This window comes from Aquarana catesbeiana, linkage group LG06, assembly GCF_042186555.1.
Source record: "Aquarana catesbeiana isolate 2022-GZ linkage group LG06, ASM4218655v1, whole genome shotgun sequence".
Classification (NCBI taxonomy): Eukaryota; Metazoa; Chordata; class Amphibia; order Anura; family Ranidae; genus Aquarana; species Aquarana catesbeiana.
Window position 1 is genome coordinate 23513829 of NC_133329.1, and position 26192 is coordinate 23540020.

At 43.8% G+C, this 26192-nt stretch overlaps 1 protein-coding gene across 1 annotated transcript in view; it reads left to right on the plus strand.

Moving 5' to 3' along the window:
- The window catches only part of LOC141148227 (uncharacterized), a 44402-nt gene extending 18472 nt beyond the window's left edge, over positions 1–25930 (plus strand). The window contains exons 7-11 of the mRNA XM_073635475.1: positions 9899–10051; positions 14546–14560; positions 16864–17691; positions 17796–17927; positions 25316–25930. Coding sequence (XP_073491576.1) covers positions 9899–10051; positions 14546–14560; positions 16864–17691; positions 17796–17927; positions 25316–25344 — 1157 coding nt within the window. The 3' untranslated portion in view covers positions 25345–25930. The remainder of the gene's footprint in view (positions 1–9898; positions 10052–14545; positions 14561–16863; positions 17692–17795; positions 17928–25315) is intronic.
- Positions 25931–26192: the final 262 nt, after the last annotated feature.

Sequence of the window (26192 nt, forward strand, 5' to 3'; positions counted from 1 at the left end):
ATGGATCAATGCAAAAAAAGTTTTAAAAATGGCTGTTTTTTCGGGAACATAATGCTTAAAGTGAAACAATAAAAGTGTAATATTCCTTTAAATTTAGTACCTGGGGGGTGTCTATAGTATGCCTTAAAGGGGTGCATGTTTCCCGTGCTGTGCGTTTGAGTGCCCTAGTTTTCTAGCTTGGAATTCCACAATGAAGGGATAGAAGAAATGAAAGACATAGGAGACCCCACAATTTTTCAATGTAGATGACCAGGGATCCCCTATCCCTATTTGGACCCTAGCAAAACCCCTGTCCTTTCTCCATTTGCTAGTCAAAAAAAAACTTCACAGAATTTTGGGAACTCAAAAATGAGACCTAGTCAGTGCCCAGTTAATTATTTTGAATGATGTGCTTATCTCTTTAACCACTTGAACTCTGGAAGGTTTTACCCCCTTCATGACAAGGCCATTTTTTGCTATTCGGCACTGCACTGTTTTGACTGACAATTGTGCGGTCATGCAACACTGTACACAAATGAAATTTATATCATTTTTTTTACACAAATAGAGCTTTCTTTTGGTGGTGTTTGATCACCACTGGGTTTTTTATTTTTAATCATATAAATGAATAAATGCTAAGATTTTGAAAAAAAAATATTTTTTACATTCTGCTATAAACCATATGCAATAAAAAAAATGTAATTCTAATTTCTTCATAAATTTAGGCCAAAATGTATTCTGCTATATATCTTTGGTAGAAAAAAATCCCAATAAGCATATATTTACTGTTTTGTGTGAAAATTATAGCATCTGCAAACTGTGGGATATATTCTGGAATCTTTATTATTTTTTTATACTAGTAATGGCGGTGATCGTCGACTTATAATGGGACCGTGATAGAGTGGCAGGCAATCTGACACTTATGCCCTGTACACATGATCAGACATTGATCGGACATTCCGACGACAAAATCCGTCGGATTTTTTCCAACGGATTTTGTGCCAAACTTGTCTTGCATACACACGATCGCACAAAGTTGTCAGAAAATCCGATCGTTCTTAACGCGGTGACGTAAAACACGTACGTCGGGACTATAAACGGGGCAGTAGCCAATAGCTTTCGTCTCTTAATTTATTCTGAGCATGCGTGGCACTTTGTGCGTCGGATTTGTGTACACACGATCGGAATTTAAACGGTCGGATTTTGTTGTCGGAAAATTTTATATCCTGCTCTCAAACTTTGTGTGTCGGAAATTCAGATGGAAAAAGTCCGATGGAGCCCACACACTGACACTGACATCACCAGTGACACTAATACAGTGGTCAGTGTTAATACTATACATTGTCAAGGTACTAATGACACTGGCTGGGAAGGGGTTAACATCACATTGTGTGCCTAATAGACATGTGCATTCGTGTTCGTCCGAATGCATTTTCGTCCAAATTTCAGGTATTTTCGTTATCGTTTTAACAAACGATAACGAAAGTGCAGAATCCGAAAAACGAAAGATCCGACATAAACAAATGCTTTATTTTCGTTTTCGTTGCTACAACAGTTCAATATAGATAGGAGATTTGACATGATGATGACAATAACAATCTGTGTACATCAAACCTGTGGGCGAATGTGCCTGACCTTAACTCTATTAGTCCAAGATTATTCTACATAGAGAGAAAAGATTTGACATAGAGAGAAAAGATTCAACGTGGGGGAGAAAAGATTCAACGTAGGGGAGAAAAAGATTCAACGTAGGGGAGAAAAGATTCAACGTAGGGGAGGAAAGATTCAACGTAGGGGAGAAAAGATTTGAGGTAGGGGAGAAAAGGTAAATAAAAATAATGATGATGATGATGAATGTTATTGGCTGATTGTAACCAAAGAGGAGGAGCAGTAAAATAGCTAGAACTGAGTACACACGTACTTTGGCTTATGGTGTCTGTTGAAAGTTCTAAGAAGATTCGACAGAGCAAGTAAACTATACGGCATCGTACAGTTTAGCTGCTCCGTCGAATCTTCTTTGAACATTCAACAGACACCATAAGCCTTCAATGACAGATTCAACCTCAATTTGGATTTTCGGACGAATGCAATTTTTAACGAAAAACGAAATAAATAAAAACGAATTTCGGGAGTAACTAAATAAATTTATTTTTCGGACGAAAACGAAATTCCGAAATGAAATATTTCAGTGTGCACATGTCTAGTGCCTAACAATGTGTAATGTGTGTATTATTATGTGCTGTTTTTTTATTAAATTGCTGTTTGTTCCTTCTCTGCTTTGCAGGGAAAAGGAACAAACAGATTGTTCCCTCTGTGCAGAACCCTGTGTTGTTTGTCAACACAGGGATCTAGGCTGTGATTGGACACAGCCAATCAGCAGGTCCTGGCCATGAATCATTGGCCGGGACTTGCTGACAAAATCTTGCTGTGCCCAATCATAATGGGTGCTGGTGCAGGGGTGCGCATGTGGGTGCCCTAAACCTGGAAGAGTCCAGCGATGTACAGGTACCTTGCTGTGCCTGTATGGGCCACCAGTCCGTAGTACATTGGGGGGGTGCTCCAAAAGCAGTTAAAAGATACAGCAATCTGTATATAGATTGTGACGGGAGTCACTTTGGGCGGAGGGCTTATGGAACCCAGCTTACCTTAGAGATGTCGGGAAACTCCTTGTCCAGCTCCAAAAGCCCCTCTTATGTATAAGTTACCCTGTGTCTATTAGGGGCACAGGGCAACTGAGAAGCCCAGTCGGGTCTGTCTTAACCAGACTCACCTTACAACCACAACGGACTCAGCATTTCCTTTTACTCCAGGGTTCAATATGTGTGGTTTGTGTTGAAAGAATGAAGGGGCTCTTTCACTTTCACAGTAATATTTCTGAACAATCTCCCTCTGGAAATATATGAAGATAAATAATTCCACCTTTCAGACTTCTAGAATATTGTATGAGCTTGGTCTCATAGACTGTTGCAGACTTTTTACCAGATCGTTTGAGGTGGGGTGGGGGTTGCTATGTGTTTATTGTTAAATGGCTGTATCCCATTGTTCTATTGCTTCTGTCTGCCTTGGGAGAAACCTATTATGAGATGTATATGTATATGTGGATTACCTGCTAGAGGGGAGGGAGGAATTTCTCCTGCAGCTCTTCCTAAAGGCTGTCTGTGTGTCTCTTGTTACTGAACGTAGTTTACCCCTCCTTGTGTCATTATGTAAAGAAGGGGGATTGTCCCAGAGGTATATCTCTTTTTACCTGTGTTTGAATAAACAGGCTTATGTTTTTTACCACCCTACACTGATGTCTCGACAAGTGACCGGGTGGGCTAAGGTATCTTGGATCATGCTGTTACCGGGCAAAGGAAGGTTATACGCCAGACATACTTCTCTTGAGTAGGGGGTCTGTCACATAAATCATTGGTACTATATCTTATAATTAGTATTTATGGTTGGAGCCCTATGTCCGATATGGACATAGATAACACTTATAGTAAAGATAAGACTTACCATCGAAAATAGACCTGAAAGTGTGGACTTACCATATGAAATGGACCTGAAAGTGTGCCTTGGTCTAATGGCCGGTATGCCAAAATAAGGGGGCATACCCTGGTTTAAGAAATGATTATTCTGTAAGAGAAATGAATGAAATGAATAGTTTGAGAAATGCTGTGAAATGGGGATGGGAGGGTGGGTATCGCGCACAGGAAACCGACAAGCACCACAGGTGAGCGGGCTGCTTAAATACCCCCCCGGGCTCCTCCCATAAATTCAGGCCACCATACTGGCCTTCCTACTTATGGTTGGAGCCCTATGTCCGATATGGACATAGATAACACTTATAGTAAAGATAAGACTTACCATCGGAAATAGACCTGAAAGTGTGGACTTACCTTATGAAATGGACCTGAAAGTGTGCCTTGGTCTAATGGCCGGTATGCCAAAATAAGGGGGCAAAAACATTCAGGTAGGGTTATAATTTTTATTGGTTTTCAGTTATTTATCGAGCCAATTTGGAGAATGCCTGTGCCATCTCTGTTTGCGGATTGGGGATATACCGGGCGAAGCAGGCTGATTTCCACCTGCCTAGTCTTTTGATGATGTGGTCTGGAACCCCGTGGCGGGACGCTGCGGAGGCTGCTCCGATGCGGAAAGAGTGTCCGGAATACTGACTAGGGTTAAGGTGAAGATTGCGGTATCCTTATGTGTTTCACGAACTGAGAGGCGCTTAAGGGTTTAACTGGGAATGGTAGAAGGGGACTGCTGTCTGGTTGCTCAGGCAGGAGTGACAGGAGTTGGTTGAGTACAGCGACTGGACACCAGCTGTTGTTGGTTTTGTAGAGGTGAATGTTCACTCCTGAGCCCGTTTGCTGGGTTTTAGAGACCTCGAGGTGTAGGATGAAATGGTCTTGGTATCGAAGCAAGTGCCGTCTGCATAGTACTTGGTCTGTGGGTTTGTTAGAGGTGAATTCGCCAGGCCGCAAGAACCCATAGTAAGCTAAATATACGGCTGCTTGTAAGACCGTGCTGGGGAGCAGACCGAATGGCGAAGTAGCCAGAATAGTTGACATGTCCCTAAAGATGGGCCCCGTAATGGGTAAGCGCTTAGTGCTGATGACTGGTTGTCGTTTCTGAATTCCCCTTAGAATGGCTCGTATAGCGTGTGATGAGAACAGTGAAGATTTCGTGGGGTCTTCAAGCGCCATGAAATGTTGAATGCCGGCTAGGTATAGCCGGATGGTATTGTAGGATAAGGCCAGCTGCGTGTGGCAGTGTGCAGTGAAGGCCAGTACCTGTTTGATATCTGTTGGTCCTTTACGGCAGGAGGTGAGGAATTTATTGAAGGCCTTCCAAGCTGTCTGGTAGGCTTTGAGTGTGTTGTGGGAGAGGGAATGATTTATGAGTTGCGTAGCTCCGTGTAGATGTTGAACTAGTCCAGGGTCAGTTGTGACCAGACAGGGATAGGGGCCGACATTGGATCAGCATCGGGAACCTGTTTGAAAAAGGAGGTATAATTGAAACGTGACAGTGCGTCAGCTGCTGAGTTGTATCTGCCGGGAATAAATGCACAGTGTATATTGAACTGATGCTGTAAAGACAGTTGTACCAACCTGCGCAGGAAGGACATGACTGCTAGGGACTTGGACCTGCCTCTGTTGATGATGTCTGCCGTGGCCTGGTTGTCGGTGGTGAAGACTACGGTTTGTCCTGTCCAGTGGTGGCCCCAGAGTTGTGCAGCTGCCACTATGGGATAAAGCTCAAAGAGGGCAGATGTTTGGGAAAAGCCGGGTATCAACAGTATCTGTTGAGGCCAGGGTCCTGAAAACCAATGATGGCCAAAAATTGCCGCGAAACCTGTGGAGGCTGCAGCGTCCGTCACCACCTGGGGTGAATGGACCGAAACCATAGGTATAAATAGAGATATGCCATTCCAGGCGGACAAGAATTCCTCCCACATAGATAGGTCCGCTATAGCTGCGGAGTCTAGATTCAAAATCTGATCGGGGTCTTGAGTTTCTGACAGAAATCTAAGCAGGCGTGATACAAATGTGCGGCCTTGTGGGATAATTCGCATAGCGAAGTTGAGCATACCCAGGAGAGACTTCAACTGTTTTTTGGTACAGCCCTTGGTGTGTGTAAACTCGTGAAGGACTGCCCTAATGCGTGTTAGTTTGTCGGGGGGGAGACTGGCTTGCATCGCGCAGGTATCCAAGCTGACCCCGAGAAAGGTGATGATGTTTGCTGGGCCATCGACTTTGTGCTCGGCGATAGGAACATTGAGGTTTCCAAAAATCACTCTAAGTTTGTCGAGATCTCCTGGGGGCTTGCTGGGCGGTTCTATCAGTAGGAAGTCATCCAGATAATGGATGACTTCATGGCATTGACCCTTGTGTAATAGTATCCAAACGAGGGACTGAGCGAACGTGTCGAAGAGCCACGGGCTACTCTTCGAACCGAAGGTGAGTTTTGTAGCAAAATAATATGCTTCCTTCCATTTGATGCCATGCCAGCACCAAAGGGATGGGTGGATGGGCAGGAGCTTGAAAGCATCCGAGATGTCGGCTTTGGAGAGCCAGGCACCTGTGCCTGCTTTGATGATCGCTTGTATTGCCATGTCAACGGAGGAATATTTTAGGGAAAACTCTTCGGAGGGGATCAGGGAATTGAGACTGGGTATGTGGGAAGAATGAGGCGCAGACAGGTCGTACACCAAACGCAATTTATTTGAGAACTTGCCCTTGACAAGCCCAATAGGGCTGACTCTCCATGTGCTGAAAGGGGGGCAAGTGAAAGGGCCTATCACGTAGTCTCGATCTACCTCTGCCTGTAAGAGCTGATCTATGGCTTGTTCGTCAATGGCTGCCGAACGAAGATTGGCACATTCGTGAGTACTGTGGGGTAGTGAAATGAGGCCGGTGTGAAAGCCTGCTGTGAAGTCTTGGATAAGGTAGGTGGCCAGGGAAGGGGTGGGATGTGAAGTGAGATACAGTCCTAACCATAAGAGGTTGATCCGGCTTAGTCATGCCCTCTTGTGCTGTTTGACTTCACACAAATTCCTAGGGTGTGCTCTTTGGCATAAGGTGCAGATGTGAAGTAGACGGCACTGGCTGAAGTTGCAGGACCCATAGTTAAAGTTGTTACAGATGGCTGCCCCTCCCACGGTTCGGACTGGGCGTCCGAGTTTGTCCACCTGAGGCGTTGGTTCAGGGATCGACTGACCCTGAACTGTACCTGAGGTAGAGGGGAACTCGAAGGGCCGTCTGATCGCCGCATTGGCGCACCAGGTGGCAGTGTGGGTGGAAGACTGACAAATCGCACACAGAGGTGAGCGTAAGCCGGCAAAGTGGCGGCAGAAGAGCTCTGTGTCCATGAAACTCCAATCTGTCGTAGTCTGGAATTGTGTGAGTCTGGCGGCGGCCTTAGCTGAAAAGGAACGATGATAGTCGTAAAAAGCAAAACCTCCATACTTGTAGCCCAAGTCTACTACAGTATGGAGATACAAGTCCAGCTCTTGCCGCCTGCTAGGGGTGGCTGAGCACAGGACATCTCTGAGCATGCCAAAGGCCAAGGTAAACTCTGGGACTGATAGCTTGCGGTTCAATCTGGGGTCTTTGGCTTTAAGGACCACCGATATGTCGCCCCAGGAGTAGGCCTTATTTTCTGCCAAATCGTGCACGGAAATAAGGAGAGAGGCCAGGTTGACGTCCTTGCCGTCCAGAATGTCCTTCCTGATACTGGTTGGGACCAGAAGGGAGGGGTAGACAATGGGGCTCGAGCCTGAGGTACCTGCAGGAAGAGGTGTCAAGGTTTGAGTTGCAGTTGGGTCGGGGACAGCCGTGGCCGGTCGGGCCTCCAGAAGTGCAACTCTGGTTTGGACGTCTGTAACTGAGGTGGATAGAGATGACACCATCGTGTGTAATTGCGAGATGGCTGATGATATTGACTGGAGGGATGCTTGTTGGGAACTGGGTCCTGCTGCTGGTGGGGGAAAGAGGAGTTTGAAGAGCTCGCCTTTCCTCGCTGTGGCGGGGAAGGGGACACCTCTGCGTCTGAGCTCTGCCGTCAGTTTGGGGATAGTCCATCCCCTGAGGGACTGCACGCTGCCGCTCTCTGAGACCAGGGAAGGTGACAGAGGGGCCGTGAAGTCTTCGCTGCCGGCCTGGGACATAGTTGCTCTGGTGAGAATCTCTTGAGCTTTGTTTCCTGGTTGACTGTAACCTGGGGGGATATCGTCCAACCTGGTGCAGGGTGGACCTACTGAACTTTGACTGACCTGAGGAAAATGGAAAGGTGATAATTCGTGAAGGGATTGCTAACTTAACTTGAAGCAACGATTTGTATGGTGTTTGCAATCTTTGTGACAATGAAATGATTCGAAATGTTTGCCTTGATTATGAAATGAGTGAACTCCCTGACAGAGGTCCGGCCTGGTCGTGTCGTGACTGATTCGACCATGAACCGGGCTCTGGAGCATGTATTGAAATGAGGCAACTGAAAACATTGGTGCACACCGGGACGAATCGGTGCCTGTTTGATGTATCTGGATTCGAATCGGAGCGCAGTATGAAATGAATGAGAGAAATGATTACCTTGACCGAGGCTCGAATTGGTTGTGCCGTGTTCTACGACTGGCAACTAACCGAGCTCTGGTATAGGTATGGATACGGTTGAAACAAGCGAGGCATTCCGTGGCGACTCGGTGCATCTCAGATGCGACTGGTTTCGAAACGGTGATGCGTTGTGGGAGTGAAATGGTAGTAATTGCATGACAGAGATACGGATCAGTCACCCGATATCTGCAACTAGCTATGATCCGGACTCTGGAGCATGTTTCAGAAATGAGGCCGAGCCCTGGGGCACGCCGTAACGAATTGATGCATGGAAGATGCAACTGGATTCGAAGCGGAGCGCAGTAAGTGCGGTGTAACATATCGTTTGCCATGACGGAGGCTTCGAATCGGTCGTGCTGTTGTAGCGACTGACTACGAATCGGACTCCGGAGCATGTACTGAAATGTGGCCAATCCTGGGGCACGTCGAGACGAATCGATGCATTTCCATGCGACTGCATTCGTGTCGGAACGTGATACGTGGAAATGAAATGATAACCATGACAGAGGTACGGATGACTGATGATAACGTAACTCTGGAGCATGTATAGAAATGAGGCCAATCCTGGGGCACGCCGAGACGAATCAGTGCACTTCCATGCGACTGAATTCATGTCGGAACGTGATACGTGGAAATGAAATGATAACCATGACAGAGGTACGAATGTCTGATAATAACGTAACTCTGGAGCATGTATAGAAATGAGGCCAATCCTGGGGCACGCCGAGACGAATCGGTGCACTTCCATGCGACTGAATTCATGTCGGAACGTGATACGTGGAAATGAAATGATAACCATGACAGAGGTACGAATGACTGATAATAACGTAACTCTGGAGCATGTATAGAAATGAGGCCGTAATAACTGGGGCACACCGGAACGAATCGGTGCATCTTTTGGTGCGACTGGATTCGAATCGGAGCGCGGTAGGTGACTGAAATGAGAAATGTTTGAAATGATTTGAAATGTCAGAAATGAGTTTAGAAATGTTTCAGAAATGAGAAATGATTGGTATCGAACTGACTTGATCCGATAAATTGCAAATTGCGACTCGCTATGGCTGTCTACCGACGCATATTTTAAAATACCAACATGCTAGAAATGAAGCAACGTCTGCGTCGCGGTGCTATCTCGGGTAAGTCGAAATGGTAACATAACGAAAGTACGAGCGATATACATTGCAGTTTATGTTGTGAAATGCGAGTGAAACGAAAATTTGAAATCACGGTTTAGTGACATGATATGAAAACGAAAAACAAAGTCCGACGGGACCTTACCTGCGACAGCCAAGCCAGACGCGTGGTACAAACTACGAACGAAAAACGCGGACTTCGAAAGTTTTGAGTACGGAATATCGAATACGGGAACTTGCGAGGCAAGAACTTGCGGACGCTGGTATATCGAATAGTCGGCCTAGTGACGTGTATCACGCACAGGAAACCAACAAGCACCACAGGTGAGCGGGCTGCTTAAATACCCCCCCGGGGTCCTCCCATAAATTCAGGCCACCATACTGGCCTTCCTACTTATGTGATTATCAAGGCATCTAACCAGCTTGGTGTTACGATGGAGGTAATATTTTGAGAATGATGTAAAAATTGCAGAAATTGTACAATTGTTGGGCTCAGATGTTTACATTTCTGACAATTATTATCTCAAATCTAGAACATTGTATCTGAAATTCTTCAACCAGAACAATTTCTGCTGCCCCTCCCTCTGGAATGTGTTACGTTGTTGGAATATTACATTTATTTTATTTGCCTTTTTTCAACATACTTATTTAGTTACACATGTATTCATTTTCCTTTTTTTAAATTAGGAAACACGTTTGCAATTGACAATACCTATTATTACAGCTACTATAATTATTATGTTCGAAGTTCCAGTTTGATTAAAACTCCAGCTGTGGGATCCTGGATTCTGACTGCTCAGGGGAAATCATTACTTTCTGTTCAAATATTGGGATTTACTGGTAAGTTACATCACCTCAGTGTATATGAATAGTTCTTAACCACAAATTTGGATAATGTTTATTTTATTTATTTATTAATTTTTTTCAGGTACTTATATAGCACTGTCAATTTACGCAGCGCTTTACATATAGCATACATTCACATCAGTCCCTAAGGTCCCATACATACTATGGACAATTTAGATAGGAGCCAATTAACCTACCAGCATGTCTTTGGAGTGTGGGAGGAAATCGGAGAACCCGGAGAAAACCCAGGCAGGCACAGGGAGAACTTGTAAACTCCATGTAGGTAGTGCTGTGGTTAAATTCAGACCACATTTCATGGATTTAGATGGCCAAATCTGAATATGGATTCTCTCTTCTGGGATCCAAGTGAACTCCATAGGACGAATCAGTGATTTTGAAAAATGTTTTAATGCCTCTGGTATGAAAAGGAGCCTCCTGCCAGCATTCATTTCTCTTCATTGTGGCTGAAGGAGAAAGTGGTAAATAGAGGATTGTTACTGATAGAAGGGATGTCGGAGGGAAAAAAGCCCCTGAGGATGTCCTATTCAGATGACATTTTTGCATATGTGAAGGTTTTTTTATGTAGCTAAGTGTGCTAGTGTTAGTGATAACGTAGGTAAATTTAGCCTGGCTGAGAGTCAGGCTGGGTTGAATCTGGGTCAGGGCGAGTGACTCAGGGAAGCTGGATGACTCATCAGACAGCACCTCTGGTACCCCCCACTTGCTGGGACCTTGGGGAAGCTACCAGAAGAATGGGATGGAGGTTAGGAGGAGCTGTCTGGAGTATTGAGGAGGGCCCCAGCCAATCCCCAGCAAATGGGCTGGCAAGGGGTGGGCACCTCTTAAATACAGTGGGTCATGCCAACAGAGGGGAGTTTGGGTGGAAAGTGGAGACGGAGTGCTGAGGAGGCTGTCAGTGGCCCTAGAGGGTAACCCCCTAATCTGGAGGGTGACCTCAGGTCTGGGGCTCAAGTGCTGGAAGGTTCCTCTTACAACACACACAGAGGAGTCCTGTCCAGAGGCACAGGAGCAAGAGTGAGGACAGCAAGAGCCAGTGAGCAAATCCAGTGATCTCCAGGAGAAATCAGCTGGGTGGGCTGGTGAGTGTGCAGTCTGAGAGGAGACTGTGGGAAGCAGTCAGGTGGGCTAGTGAAATGGGCTGCTGCAGCCCGGCGGGCTGGCAGAGCCTGAAGAGGTGGTGCTGGGCTAAGTGACCATGGGAGGAAGTGCAGTGAAAGTACTAGTGGTATCACCCCATGATTCTCAAATATAGGAGCCCACGGTCCCTACCTGTAAAGGGTAATTGCTACAGACGTTTTCTTAGGGTGACACCACAGGGGATCTACAAGCAAGTTTTGTGCAGGAGGAAGGAAAGGAGTGTAAATAGACTGTGTATATAGTTGAAGTGTCCCTGAAGAAGTTTGTTCCAATCAAGTTGGCATCCCATGTTAAGCATTCCATCTCCATCCAGTTTTATTAACCCCTAAATAAAAGAGTTTCCTGTCTCAAGCGTGTCTGTGGAAATTTTGGCATGCCTGGCTGTGCAGGGTGGGGGATCCCTATTCACCAGCTGCTCCTACGTGGGGTGCGCCAAATGTATATGAGGTCTTATACCGTATATGATTTTATAATAAGGAAAGCCTCATCACTACACTTTTGAAGTTGTTCTCTTTTTGTGAACCTTAATTACGAAATGTGACATTTCGGTTGAGGCAATGTGATCCATTAATTATTCATGTATGAAGATTACCATACACATGCTCAGATTGACCTTTAGGCTTTTAGGTCCTACTTCTGATAAGCCTTGGATTCAGTTGTGGTGGCCGTGGTTCACTTTGATGGTCACAGAAGCCTCACTCATGCTGTGGAAATTTCACCGAAACAAAGTGACACCTTTGCACCTTAGCACAGATGTTTTGGCATTTTTTTTTACATGTGCCCCCAATGCCTTAAAGCTGTTATTGTCTTCTTATATGAAGGCTCCAGCCCCCTGCTAGTTCAAGACACTGAGCAATATCTTAAAATCCCTGGAACTATTTTTAAAATAAGAGTCTCATGCTACATATGTACCTATGCAGCAAGGTTTTTGCACAACTACCTGGTTAGACTGGTTATGGTCCACATCCCTGGTACATTAAACCACTTTTTATGGTCCGTTTAAAGTCCCATTTCTTGAGGAACTCCTTTTATTCTATGTACCTATGCAGAGCCATCTTTATGGATCATGGGGCCCCATACAGACTATCTGAAAGGCTCCCCTCCCCTGCTCGTTGTGACTGTTGATACTATTGTATGCAATGCAGTGAGAATTTTTTTTACTACAAAATGCCCCTTGAAAAAAAAAGCAGGATTGCCTCCTGAATGCTTGACAACCACTCGTATACCGCCTTTTGAAAGTCCATCCACTATGGATCGCTTTCCAGAGGACGGTAAGCTTTACTAACCATGTGAGAAAACCCTTAGAAATAGCAGTGCTTCTGCCACTTGCCAGGCCCAAACTTTGATTAGAATTTTAGTAGTGCATTAGGAATAAAGGGTTAAACTTCATATTAATGGGCTGTAGTAGACATTCTGAGGGTTATACATTTACCCTGCTAAGAGAGCTGGAACAAAGTGAATAAAACAGGGAGGTCTGTGACAAGTGTTTATAATGATTTCTCCCACAGGTCTAATGTCAAATATTTCTAGACTAAAGACTTTATAACTTAATTTGCCTCAACAGTCTCTCAAATAGGTCCCTCTCCTGCCCCAAGGCCCCAGTAATTCAGGCTGCTATGGCTATAGTCAGGGCTACCTTTTAGAAATCTGAGAGTCGCATACAGCCTACCTCATTGGGCCCCCATCCCTTTCCCGTGCTTTGTGTGACTGTAGTGTCAGCGCAGAGCAGTACATCAAAAAGTGCAATGAACAGTACGAAGTGACAGAGTGGTCAGTGAGCAGTATGTAGTGGCAGGTTGGTCAGTGAACAGTACAAAGTGGCTGGGTGGTCAGTGAGCACAATATAATGGCATGATAGTCACTGAACAGTGCAAAGTGGCAGGAAGGTCAGTAAACAGTATGTAGTGGCAGGGTTGTCAGTTAACAGTGCAAAGTGGCAGGGAGGTCAGTGAGCAGTATGTAGTGGCAGGGTTGTTGGTGAACAGTGCAAAGTGGTAGGGAGGTCAGTGAGCAGTATGTAGTGGCAGGGTTGTTGGTGAACAGTGCAAAGTGGCAGGGCAATCACTGAGCAGTTTGTAGTAGCAGGGCGGTCATTGAGCAGTATGTAGTGACAGGGCTTTCAATGGGCAGTACAAATTTGTAGGGCGGTCATTGAGCAGTACAAAGGTACAAGGTGGTCTGTATGCAGTACGAAGTGACAGTGAGGGTCAGTGAGCAGTATGTAGTGGCAGGGTGGTCAGTAAACTGTACAAAGTTGCTGAACAATCAATGAGCAGTATGAAGTGACGGGGTGGTCAGTGAGCAGTACAAAGTTGTTGGGCAGTCAGTGAACAGGGTGAAGTGGCAGGGCGGTCATTAAGCAGTATGTAGAGGCAGTGTGGCCAGTGAACAGTACCAAGTGGCTGGGAGTGAACAGTATGTAGTGGCAGGGCTTTCAATGAGCAGTACGAAGTTGATGGGTGATCAGTGATCAGTAAGAAGTGACAGGGTGGTCAGTGAGCAGTACAAAGTGGCTGGGTGGTCAGTGAGCAGTATGCAGCGGCAAGGTTGTCAGTGAGAAGTACAAAGTGGCAGGGTTGTCAGTGAGCAGTACAAAGTGGCAGGGAGGTCAGTGAGCAGTAAGTAGTGGCAGGGTTGTTACTGAGCAGTACAAAGTGGCAGGGAGGTCAGTGAGCAGTATGTAGTGGCGGGACAGTCAGTCACTTACCACATGGCTGGAGATGGAAGATTTTCAGGGCTGCTATCTCTGCTTCAGCTGTGGAATCCTAAAGCAGCCACCTGTGGAAAGAGTGGGGAGGCAGCCACACCTTGACCCCGGTTACATCTACTCCAGCTGCCCATAGAGGTATTTTGAGCCCCAGGGTACAAACTAGCTCTGAGGAGAGGGGAGAGCCACATGCAGCCCTCTGCTGGGACCCCCTGCTGATCCAATGTGGCCCAGTATGAGATGACTGCCTGCACCCCCCTATCAGCAGCCGAGGCTACAGTTATGCCACCACTGTTAATATTCTGTTCAGAGTCATCAACTTCCACACCAATGGACCTATATTCTATTCTGTTCCTCATAGTTTGAATATACCAACGTTCTATATAAGAGTTTGTATATGATTTTAAAATCAGGCAGTCAGTCCTGAATGGATGAAATGCTAACCACACACAGTACCATGGACAGCGTCAGCAATGTTTTGTCTGAAGAGTATAAATTAGAATTGTATAATACTGATCACAAATCGTTTCCTCCTCATATGGAATGACAATTTGCTAATTGCAAGAGTTACTGTACATGCTGAGGAATGAAATCTAATGTTCTTATTTTACATTTTTTTGCAGGGTTGGACAAATCAGGTAAGCCTGACACATGATGGTATTTTGATTTCCTTACAGTGCCTTAAAAAAGTATTCATACCCCTTGAAATTTTCCACACTTTATCATGTTACAAACAAAAAACTTATATGTATTTTATTGGGATTTTATGTGATAGACCAACACAAAGTGGCACATAGTCAATACTTTGTAGAACCACCTTTCTCTGCAATTACAGCTACAAGTCTTTTTGGGGATGTCTCTACCAGCTTTGCACATCTAGAGAGGGACATTTTTGCCCATTCTTCTTTGCAAAATAACTCAAGCTCTGTCAGATTGGATGGAGAGCGTCTGTGAACAGCAATTTTCAAGTCTTGCCACAGATTCTGAATTAGATTTAGGTCTGGACTGTGACTGGGCCATTCTAACACATAAATATGCTTTGATGTAAACCATTCCATTGTAGCTCTGGCTGTATGTTTAGGGGCATTGTCCTGCTGGAAGGTGAACCTCCGCCCCAGTCTCAAGTCTTTTGCAGACTCTAACAGGTTTTCTTCTAAGATTGTCCTGTATTTGTCTTCATTCAACTTCCCATCAACTCTGACCAGCTTCCCTGTCCCTGCTGAAGAAAAGCATTGCCACAACATGATGCTGCCACCACCATGTTTCACGGTGGGGATGGTGTGTTCAGGGTGATATGCAATGTTAGTTTTCCACCACACATAGCGTTTTGTTTTTAGGCCAAAAAGTTAAATTGTGGTCTCATCTGACCAGAGCACCTTCTTCCACATGTTTACTGTGTCCCCACATGGCTTCTCACAAACTGCAAATGGGACTTCTTATGGCTTTGTTTAAACAATGGCTTTTTTCTTGCCACTCTTCCATAAAGGCCAGATTTGTGGAGTGCACGTCTAATAGTTGTCCTGTGGACAGATTCCCCCACCTGAGCTGTGGATCTCTGCAGCTCCTCCAGAATTACGATGGACCTCTTGGCTGCTTCTCTGATGAATGCTCTCCTTGCCCGGCCTGTCAGTTTAGGTGGACGCCATGTCTTGGTAGGTTTGCAGTTGGGCCATACTCTTTAAATTTTCCAATGATGAATTGAACAGAGCTCTGTGAGATGTTCAAAGCTTGGGATATTTTTTTATAACCTAACCCCGCTTTATACTTCTCCGCAACTTTATCCCTGACCTGTCTGGTGTGTTCCTTGGCCTTCATGATGCTTCATGATGCTTTCCCTTCATGGTGCTTTCCCTATCCCTGTCAGCGCGAACCGAGGAATGGCGTTTAACGGCACTTCCTGGTTCTCGCGATGATCAGCTGTGATTGGTCACAGCTGATCACTTGGTAAGAAGCCTCAGAGGCTTCTTATCACGATCAGAGATACGGTGTGTCAGACTGATGCGGGCGCGTGCCGGCATGTTATCCTGCTGCATGTCATATGACGCCCCGTGAGAATAACAGAACCACTTCCCGGCCGTCATTCTGTTATAGGCCAGGTGGGAAGTGGTTAAAAATTTCCGAATTTTCAAACTTAAAAATTTCCAAACTTTTAGAGTATTCAAATTTACGAATTTATGAATTTACAAATTTTGAATATTCAAATTTACAAATTTATGAATTTATGAATTTTTGAAAGTTCGAATTTCCGAATTTTCGAATATTAAAATTTACAAATTTGTGGATTTACGATTTTTCTAATATTCGAATTTCCAAATTAAAAAATTTCCAAATTTAAAAATTTTAAAATTTCCAAATTTTTCGAGTATTCAAATTTACAAATTTACGAATTTGTAAATTTTTACGAATTTTCTAATATTCAAATTTACGAATATTTGGAAAAATTTGTTAAAGGGTTTTCGTATACCACATTTTCAGCTATGGATATTTTAAACCCAAGAGAATACTGAGTACTGTCCATGATACTATTTTTATTTTCACTAACATACAATTTTTCAGGGCAAGCTTTCAGGGTATGTCCCCTTCTTCAAGGTCCAAGCAGTACGTGTTAAGTTCCATTCGTTTAGATACGGCATTTCAAGTTAAACCCAAGGGAGATTCAACACGCTAAACTTGTGGCCAGACACCTTTTGCAACAGCTACAGGAAAGATCATTTCCTAGTGTGTAGCTCACAAGGCAGGTGGGCCAGAGGGACGGTTAGGTGAAATGACAAGAGTTGATAAGGAGTGCACAGAATGTATAGCATCTCCTATTGTAAGTGCTTTATGGCATCCAACCTATAAGAATATGGTTTTCCAAACATAACTCCAGATTATGTTTCTGTTATGTAGAAAACCCACCACCCCCTTAAGAGAAAATGTTTTCTTTCTTTTCTATTTTTAGGGAATTGTTTGGATTCTGACTGCCACCCGAATGCCACGTGTTCAGAGTTTGGAGGATACGGGGAGTGCACCTGTAAAGAGGGATTTGCTGGAGACGGAATAACTTGTAATGATATAGATGAATGTCAGGACGATTACACCAACAATTGTGATTATTATTATGGTGGATCCTGTGTGAACACTATCGGATCTTACACCTGTAATTGTTCTAGAGGATATAAATATATATCAGAATTTGGCTGTGTTGACATTGATGAGTGTGCGGACAGCTCTCTTAATGACTGTGATCCAGTAGCTATATGTAAAAATTTTGATTATGGATCTTACACCTGTACTTGTCCCTATGGATATTACGGAGATGGAAGACACTGTGAGGTCAATGAATGCCAACAAGGAACACCGTGTGGCTCTAATGAAGACTGTGTAAAGTACATTGGATCATATTCCTGTAATGACCCTTGTTCCAACCACACCGTACTTAATGACCCCTGGCGCAGCACTTCTAATATATATAATTCTAGTTATTCTTGGTATGACTGGTACCATTGTGACTATGAACTATCCGGCTGGTATCGGTTTAAAGGAGAATATGATCAGCAAATCCCTGAGCATTGTGTAGCAGAAAACAGCTGTGGGGCTGATTTCCCCATCTGGATGAACGGCTCCCACCCTACAGTCAGTGACGGCATTGTTAATCGGACAGCTTGTTCAAACTGGTATGCCGGATGCTGTACAATACCTAATAATATTTCTGTAAAAATGTGCCCAGAAGGATTTTATGTGTATAAGCTACAGAGTAGACCAATCTGCTACTCTGCCTATTGTACAGGTAAGTACTGACACAAAAAAAGTAATTCAGAAGGTTGTCTTCATTAATAAAAGTATTATAGATTCATAAATGGTTAAACCTCCTATGTGTTCCTTCTCTTCCAGAATCGAATCATAACTGCTCAGGATTGGACTGCACTCCCGGTGAGGAATGTGGAATTGTGGACGGTGTTCATGGCTGTTACTGTAGAGATTCATCAAATACTACCGATGTGATGCAACAGGGAAGTGCAGAAGGTAGGTTATAGAATCATGAAGTTTTCCATTCAAAGGGACTCGTTTCTAAGGTGTTTATTCATGACTAGGAAATTTGCTAGGTGAATCCTTTGGGGCCATTTGCTCTTGTGGTGGTCAGTGGCATTCATTTGGCAACCCATGGTCACATTCTCCCTATTTAACAGTACAGTAAGCTGTCAAACAGCTTTTTAGGGAACCATGGAGTCTGGAATCCTAAAGGAATATTGTCAGAAACCATGAAATCAGACCGAGACAGAAGTACAGTTAAATCACACTTGTTTAATAATAAAAGTAAATAGAACAAGCATAGTCAAAACATAGCCAGAGTTCAGGAACCGGAACAGATATTCAGACAAGCCAAACATCTCGGCAAATTCGAAAGCCATGGAACACCCTTTAAAAGTCTATGGGAGAAATCAAAAGTGCTCATTTTAAAGGTTATATGCATGGTATTGTCATAAAAAGTGTTTGGGGACCCGGGTCCTGCCCCAGGGGACATGTATCAATGCAAAAAAAAGTTTTAAAAATAGCAGTTTTTTCAGGAGCAGTGAATTTAATGATGCTTAAAGTGAAACAAACAAAGTGTAATATTCCTTTAAATTTCATACCTGGGGGGTGTCTATAGTATGCCTGTAAAGGGGCGCATGTTTCCCATGGGAACCCCACGCCAAAATAAAAAAAATGGCGCGGGGGTCCCCCTCAAAATCCATACCAGACCCTTCAGGTCTGGTATGGATTTTAAGGGGAACCCCGCGCCAAAATTAAAAAATAAAATGGCATGGGGTCCCCCCAAAAATCCATACCAGACCCTTATCCAAGCATGCAACCTGGCAGGCCGCAGGAAAGAGGGGGGCTACCCCAAAGCACTCTCCCAATGTTGAGGGCATGTGGCCTGGTATGGTTCAGGGGGGGGCGCTTTCTCGTCCCCCCCTCTTTTCCTGTGTCCTGCCAGGTTGCGTGCCCGGATAAGGGTCTGGTATGGATTTTTGGGGGAACTCACGCCATTTTTTTAAACAATTGAAACAATTCATTATATCCGACACTAGCTCTAGCACTTTTAAATGACTTTTTTTCCATTTAGAAATATCATTTTGCTGTCAGACTGTTCTAAACACAGGAAACATGCGCCCCTTTACAGGCATACTATAGACACCCCCCAGGTATGAAATTTAAAGGAATATTACGCTTTTATTGTTTCACTTTAAGCATTATTAAAATTACTGCTCCCAAAAAAACGTTAGTTTTTAAAACTTCTTTTTGCATTGATACCTGTCCCCTGGGGCAGTACCCAGGTCCCCAAACACTTTTTATGACAATAACTTGCATATAAGCCTTTAAAATTAGCACTTTTGATTATTCATGTTCGCGTCCCATAGACTTTGATGGTGTTCGCGTGTTCGAACAAATTTTTTGCCTGTTTGCATGTTCTGGATGCGAACCGAATCGGGGGGTGTTCGGCTCATGCCTAATAATAGTATAAAATATGGGTAGCACAGTACTCACATATCGAAACAAAAGCTACCATAGATATCCCATGTATGTAGCTATCAGGAACCATGAGTCAGACTGAGACAGAAAATGCAGTGAAAATCACACCTAATAGTAAAAAAAAGTACAGATCAGGAACGTTGTCAAAAACATACTGTAAGCCAGGGTTTGGAAGCCAAAATGGATAATCAGACCCGGTGATCAGGACGCCAGGGATCAGCATAATCGGAAGCCAAAGATCAGGATCAGGAACCATAAGGGACTTTAGCCGGGCAAAGTCTTTAACAGCTTCAGCCCTGGACCAGAGCACTTTTTGTGATTCGGCACTGCGTTGCTTTAACTAACAATTGCGCAGTTGTGCAACGTTGCACCCAAATGAAATTGACGTCCTTTTTTTCCCACAAATAGAGCTTTCTTTTGGCAGTATTTGATCACCTCTGCGGTTTTTATTTTTTACACTATAAACAAAAAAAGAGCGACAATTTTGAAAAAAAGCAATATTTTTTCTTTTTGCTATAATAAATATCCCCCAAAAATATCTAATTTTTTTTCCCCTCAGTTTAGGCCGATATGTATTCTTCTACATATTTTTGGTAAAAAAAAGTCACAATAAGTGTATATTGATTGGTTATAGAGTCTACAAAAATAGGGGATAGTTTTATCTCATTTTTATTATCAATTTTTTTTATTAGTAATGGCGGCGATCTGCTATATTTATCTTGACTGCGACATTATGGCGGACACATCGGACACTTTTGACACTATTTTGGGACCATTGTCATTTATACATCGATCAGTGCTATTAAAATGCACTGATTACTGTGTACATTACACTGGCAGTGAAGGGGTTAACCACTAGGGAGCGATCAAGGGGTTAAGTGTGTCCTAGGGAGTGATTCTAACTATGGCGGGGAACGGGCTTCAACTCACATGATAGCAATCACTGCTCCCGATGACAGGGAGCAGTGATCTCTGTCATGTCACTAGGCAGAACGGGGAAATGCCTTGTTTACATAGGCATATCCCCATTCTGCGGCTCTGCGGCTCTGCGACACGATCTCCGGGAGACCGGTAGACATAGAGTCCGCCGGTCCCGTGGGCACAGTCACACTGTACGCGGCGGGTACGCGCCTGCTAGCCCCGCCAATTAAAGGGGACGTACAGGTACGCCCTTTTGCCCATCGCTGCCATTGTGCCGACGTACATCGGTGTGCGGCGGTCGGCAAGTGGTTAACAGGAACTCAGCAGAGACACACAGGATATGTTGACCAAGGCGAAAGCACGTAAAAGGAATGAACAAGGCAGTTTAAATAGCTGGAAGAGGCTGGCTGTAGGCTGGACTGATGAGTAGGCAATGATAACCAGGTGAGCCACTGTGGAAACAATGAGTACTGACATTCATCTGACAGCTGAGCAGCCTTAGCACTGAGAAGAGAGCTCCTAAGAACACAGCCCTGACAGTAGCCAGGTACTTGGCTAGAGAAAGAAAGAGAGAGCAAGTTAGGACACTGTGCTGCAGTTGCTCTCTGTGCTCCCATTGCACCATCATACCAAATCAATTAACACTATATACCTCAGGCCAGCCGGGGAGACTACAAGCAGAAAGGAGCTTTTTTACCGGGCTGTCAATCAGGGGACTTGCTTTTGCTGCGAGGGGACTGGAGAGTGTGTACTGCTGTTCTTGTGTGCAGTAACTGGAGTTTCCCAGGTGTAGATTTGCCAAGGTTGCTGATAGCTGAGAACCTAGACTTAGAATTACATTATCACTGGGACTGCTAAGAGGCCACTGCTGCAAATGATTTACCGCTGCTAGCAGAGAATGAGACTATAGAAAGATTGTCCATTTGTTCAGTGGCTTCTATCACTGCATGTAGAATTAAAAAGGGCTATACTCATGTACACCACCTTAAAGACTGGGCCCCACCATTAGCTTAAGGTTTAGAGCTATGAACCACCTACCAACTAGCTGCTTCACAGGGACTTTGCCTTATTCACTAACAGCCAGAGGTACCTCTCTAGCCACTTCAGCCCCGCTCACTGTATATATACGTCATTTTTTTGAAGATGGATATCTCGGTAACGGCAGCAGCTGCTGCCACAACCGAGATATCCATCTTTACAGTGAGCGATTCTGTACAAGATAATGGTGGTCTCAGCGGCGGGTTCACCGCGATATCACCGTTATCGGCGGCGGGAGAGGTGCCACCCCCCCTCCCGCCGCTCTCCCGCACCCTCCGCCGCTTACCGGAGCCGTCGGTAGCGGCGGAGGCGATCGGGTCCTTTCCCTGCCGAGGTATGGAGACAAGTGAGGCCAAGATGGCGCCCACCCGTCTCCATACCATGTGACGGCCGGAGCGACGTCATTACGACGGCTCCGCCCACTCTCTCTCTTAAAGGCACAAATTTTTTCAGTGTCATTTTTTTAAACGACTTTTTTTTTTTTTTTTTTTTTTTTTTGCATTTTAGTCTAAATATGAGATCTGAGGACTTTTTGACCCCCCAGATCTCATATTTAAGAGGACCTGTCATGCTTTTTTCTATTACAAGGGATGTTTACATTCCTTGTAATAGGAATAAAAGTGATCCAAATTTTTTTTTTTTTAAAAACAGTGAAAAAATAAATAAAATAAAATAAAATAAATAATTAAAAAAAAAAAAAAAATTTTTTAAAGCGCCCTGTCCCGACGAGCTCGCACGCAGAAGCGAACGCATACGTGAGTAGCGCCCGCATAAGAAAACGGTGGTCAAACCACACATGTGAGGTATCGCCGCGAACGGTAGAGTGAGAGCAATAATTCTAGCCCTAGACCTCCTCTGTAACGCAAAACATGCAATCTGTAGAATTTTTTAAACGTCGCCTATGGAGATTTTTAAAGGTAAAAGTTTGACGCTATTCCACGAGCGGGCGCAATTTTGAAGCGTGACATGTTGGGTATCATTTTACTTGGCGTAACATTATATTTCACAATATAAAAAAAAATTGGGCTAACTTTACTGTTGTCTTATTTTTTTTTTCAAAAAAGTGAATTTTTTCCAAAAAAAGTGCGCTTAGAAGACCGCTGCGCAAATACGGTGCAAAAAAAAGTATTGCAATGACCGCTATTGTATTCTCTAGGATGTTAGAAAAAAAACAATATATAATGTTTGGGGGTTCTAAGTAATTTTCTAGCAAAAAAACCTGTTTTAAACTTGTAAACACCTAAAATCCAAAACGAGGCTGGTCTTTAAGTGGCTAGAGACATACATAGATAAACAACTATCTATATAGAGTGCACTCTGAAGTGGCGATAGACAACTGGTTGCAGAGGAGTTACTATGGGATTAGTCATTATTGCTAATACTGTTTGCTGCTGACACTGTTTATTGCTGGGTTTAGTTTTCTCATTTGGTACTGCATCCTGATCTAGGCTGCAATAACCTAGTAATGCTTTGCTTAGCTCACTGTGACCAAGCTGATTTTTCTACCTGTTCATTTATGTTTTGATAGTCAATTACCTTTAATTTGTGACAATATACTCACATAGTTTACATGCACTTACACCCACTTACTTGACTAGTCAGATATTTATATTTGTGCTCTCGAAAGTTTTTTTGTGACAATTTTCACTTAACCCTTTCGCTGCCAGGTCACCGGGGTTGTGTGTAAAAGTGACAGGCAGACGCCTACCTCCAGTACAGGCCCCCACCACCGTGCCCTGACATGCTTTCCGGGCTCCGCTTGCCCATCTGCGGTCCCAGGAGCAAGATGGCAGGTGCCAGCGGCTGGCACTCCTCCCCTTCTTGTTGTGACCCAGAAAGTAACATCTCTGGCTTCACTTCCCGGTCAGGATCTCATGTCCTCAGCTAGTTTAGCCAGGAGAAGATGTTTTTGCAATGTGATCTGCATTGCAATACATTCAGTGGATCCCAGAGGAGACATGCAGGGTCTTTTAGGGAACCTGTCACCTAAAATCATTACATAGGGGACAAAAACAAGTAAAAAGATTTTTTTTTTTGCAAAAAAATATAGTTACACCCAAGAACAAAAAATCCCCATCCCAAAAAACTTTTTGATTCCCCCCACATATGTGAACGTAAACGCATGCATCGGGCACCCACTCATGAAAACATTAATTGCGATACACGTTACATCACGCCACACACACCAGAGGGAGAGAAATAATACTAACACAAGAAGACCTCCTCCGTAACATTAACCACTTCAATACCGGGCATTTTCACCCCCTTTCTCCCCAGACCAATTTTCAGCTTTCAGCGCTGTTACAATTTGAATGACAATTGCGCAGTCATGCAACGTTGTACCCAAATTAAATTTTGATCATTTTTTTCCTCACAAATAGAGCTTTCTTTTGGTGGTATTTGATCACCTCTGCAGTTTTTATTTTTTGCGCTATAAACAAAAAAGAGCGACAATTTTGAAAAAAAACTTAATATATTTTACTTTTTGCTATAATAAATATCCCCCCAAAATATATAAAAAAAATTTTCCTAAGTTTAGGCCGATATGTATTCTTCTACATATTTTTGGTAAAGAAAATCACAATAAGCGTATATTGATTGGCTTTCGCAAAAGTTATAGCGTCTACAAAATAGGGAATAGTTTTATGTCATTTTGTGATTTTTATCAGGACTGCAACATTATGGCGGACACATCGGACAATTTTGACACATTTTTGGGACCATTGGCATTTTTACAGCGATCAGTGCAATAAAAATGCATTGATTACTGTAAAAATGTCACTGTCAGTAAATGGGTTAACCACTAGGGGGTGATCAAGGGGTTAATATGTTCCCTATTGTGTGTTCTAACTGAAGGGGGGAGGGGACTGTGCAGGCGAGATGACAGATCATTGTTCATACTCTGTATGAACAGACGACCTGTCTGTTCTCCCCTCAGAGAACCTGAAACTGTGTGTTTACACACACAGATCCCGGTTCTCGGTGTGCCCCGAGCGATCGCGGGAGCCCAGCGGTGATCGCGAGCGCCGGTGCACACGCGCCCCCTAGTGGCCTAATATGTTACCAATGTAACATGACAGTGATTCGCGCAGCCGAGCCATGTTGCCGCAGTACAACTGCAGCGGCTGGTCGGCAAGCGGTTATATAGGTATGTCAGAGGGGACAAGGTTGTTCTCAGATTCAAGGCCAAAAAACAAAGAACCCAATATACCAAGTGGCTCCTGCAAAGGTTATGCTAAGCATGGTAATATACCCTCCAAACCCTTTTCATGGGCACCTCTGTGTTGCAGATTCCACTTGCTCGGTGGGGGATCGCTCTGCTGATCTCCTCTGAGCAGGTGGATGACAGGCCCGTGTCCACTCACTGTGCAGAGCAAACATGGACACAGTCTCGCTCTCCTCCATGGGGAAATCAGACGTAAATGGACCGCCTGTCTGTTTCCATCAAACCCATTCCGATACGATCCACCAGCTGGATTGAAAATAGGATCACCATCCGTCTAATTTTTGCAGACAGGATCAGACCAGATGGCGGCGGGTATCCACTGACATCCACCGCTCCATAGAGGAGACTGCAAGGTCCAATCAGGTCTGCCTGAAAAACTGACAGGTGGACCTGATCAGACAGCTCATCTGAAAGGACCCTTATAAACATGATAGTGGGGTCAATTTACTAAAGCCTATGTGCATATACACCACAACCAAAGAGGCTCTGCACTTGGGCCTTCTGGAACTTATCAAAGCTTTTTTCAGAAGCGTGTAAGCAATTATTACAAATTACAAAGCAGGTCCGCAGTTGTACCCGGCATTAGGAGCAGCAGCAACCATAATAATTATAAAAATTCAAATAATGAATAAGAACATATTTTTTTACATATGTAGATCAAAAATAAAATTTTTTATTCTTTTACATTTCCATTTATATATGCTCTCTGTTTTAGGGAAGTTGAAGAGGTGTCCCAGAGAATAAAAAGAAGAAAAATAATACTTCATGAAGAGCAAAGTTCTACTTTTGCTCCTATATGCATGCGTTGTTTTCCTTCCTTCCACTGGGTCCTGTGTTATATAAGCGCCAATTTGATTTTTGTCACTGCTTTACAGTACAGGCACATTTATTTGTTTGAACGCTGCTTAATAGCCAAATAAATTTGCTAATTTTTGCACATCCTTTTGTTCATTCACTGTCAACACTTACCATTTCAATTGCTTTGCAAATTTGCATTTCTGTGTGATGGGAAATTGTTCTTGTCTAAATATTGTTTGATTTTGTAAACACCTCCTTACACTGCAATCTACTTCATAATTTTTGTTTGTTCATTTATTTTGTGTCGGTGTTGGTATAGGGGATAAATGTTTTGTTATTGATAAAAAATTTAATAAATCATTTTTGGGCCCTTCAAAATCAGCCATTCTTTGCTGCCATTTTTATTTAGGAAAACTCCACCCTGAATTACAAAAACATGTATAGGGAGAATGTTTTGCCTTTTTAATTTTAGGTCCTAAACTGATCTGACACTGTTGCATTAATTCAAATTAAAAAAAAAAAAAGTTGTGTTTTTGACAAATAACATTTTTTTTTCAAATTCTTTATTTACCAGGATAGTGTCCAACATACCGCATCCAAACATGTTCAACGGCAATATCACATGCCACAAGATGCGTAAGCAGCAGGGTCAAAGTACCCCATACCAGAAATGATAATGAACAAGGAACAGAACATATGCTGATGGAAATGTAGGGCTAGATGCGGGGGGAACACAGCATTTTATATAATAAATAGAGAGTGGGAAAGGGTCAGGGACATGGAGGAAAACTGGG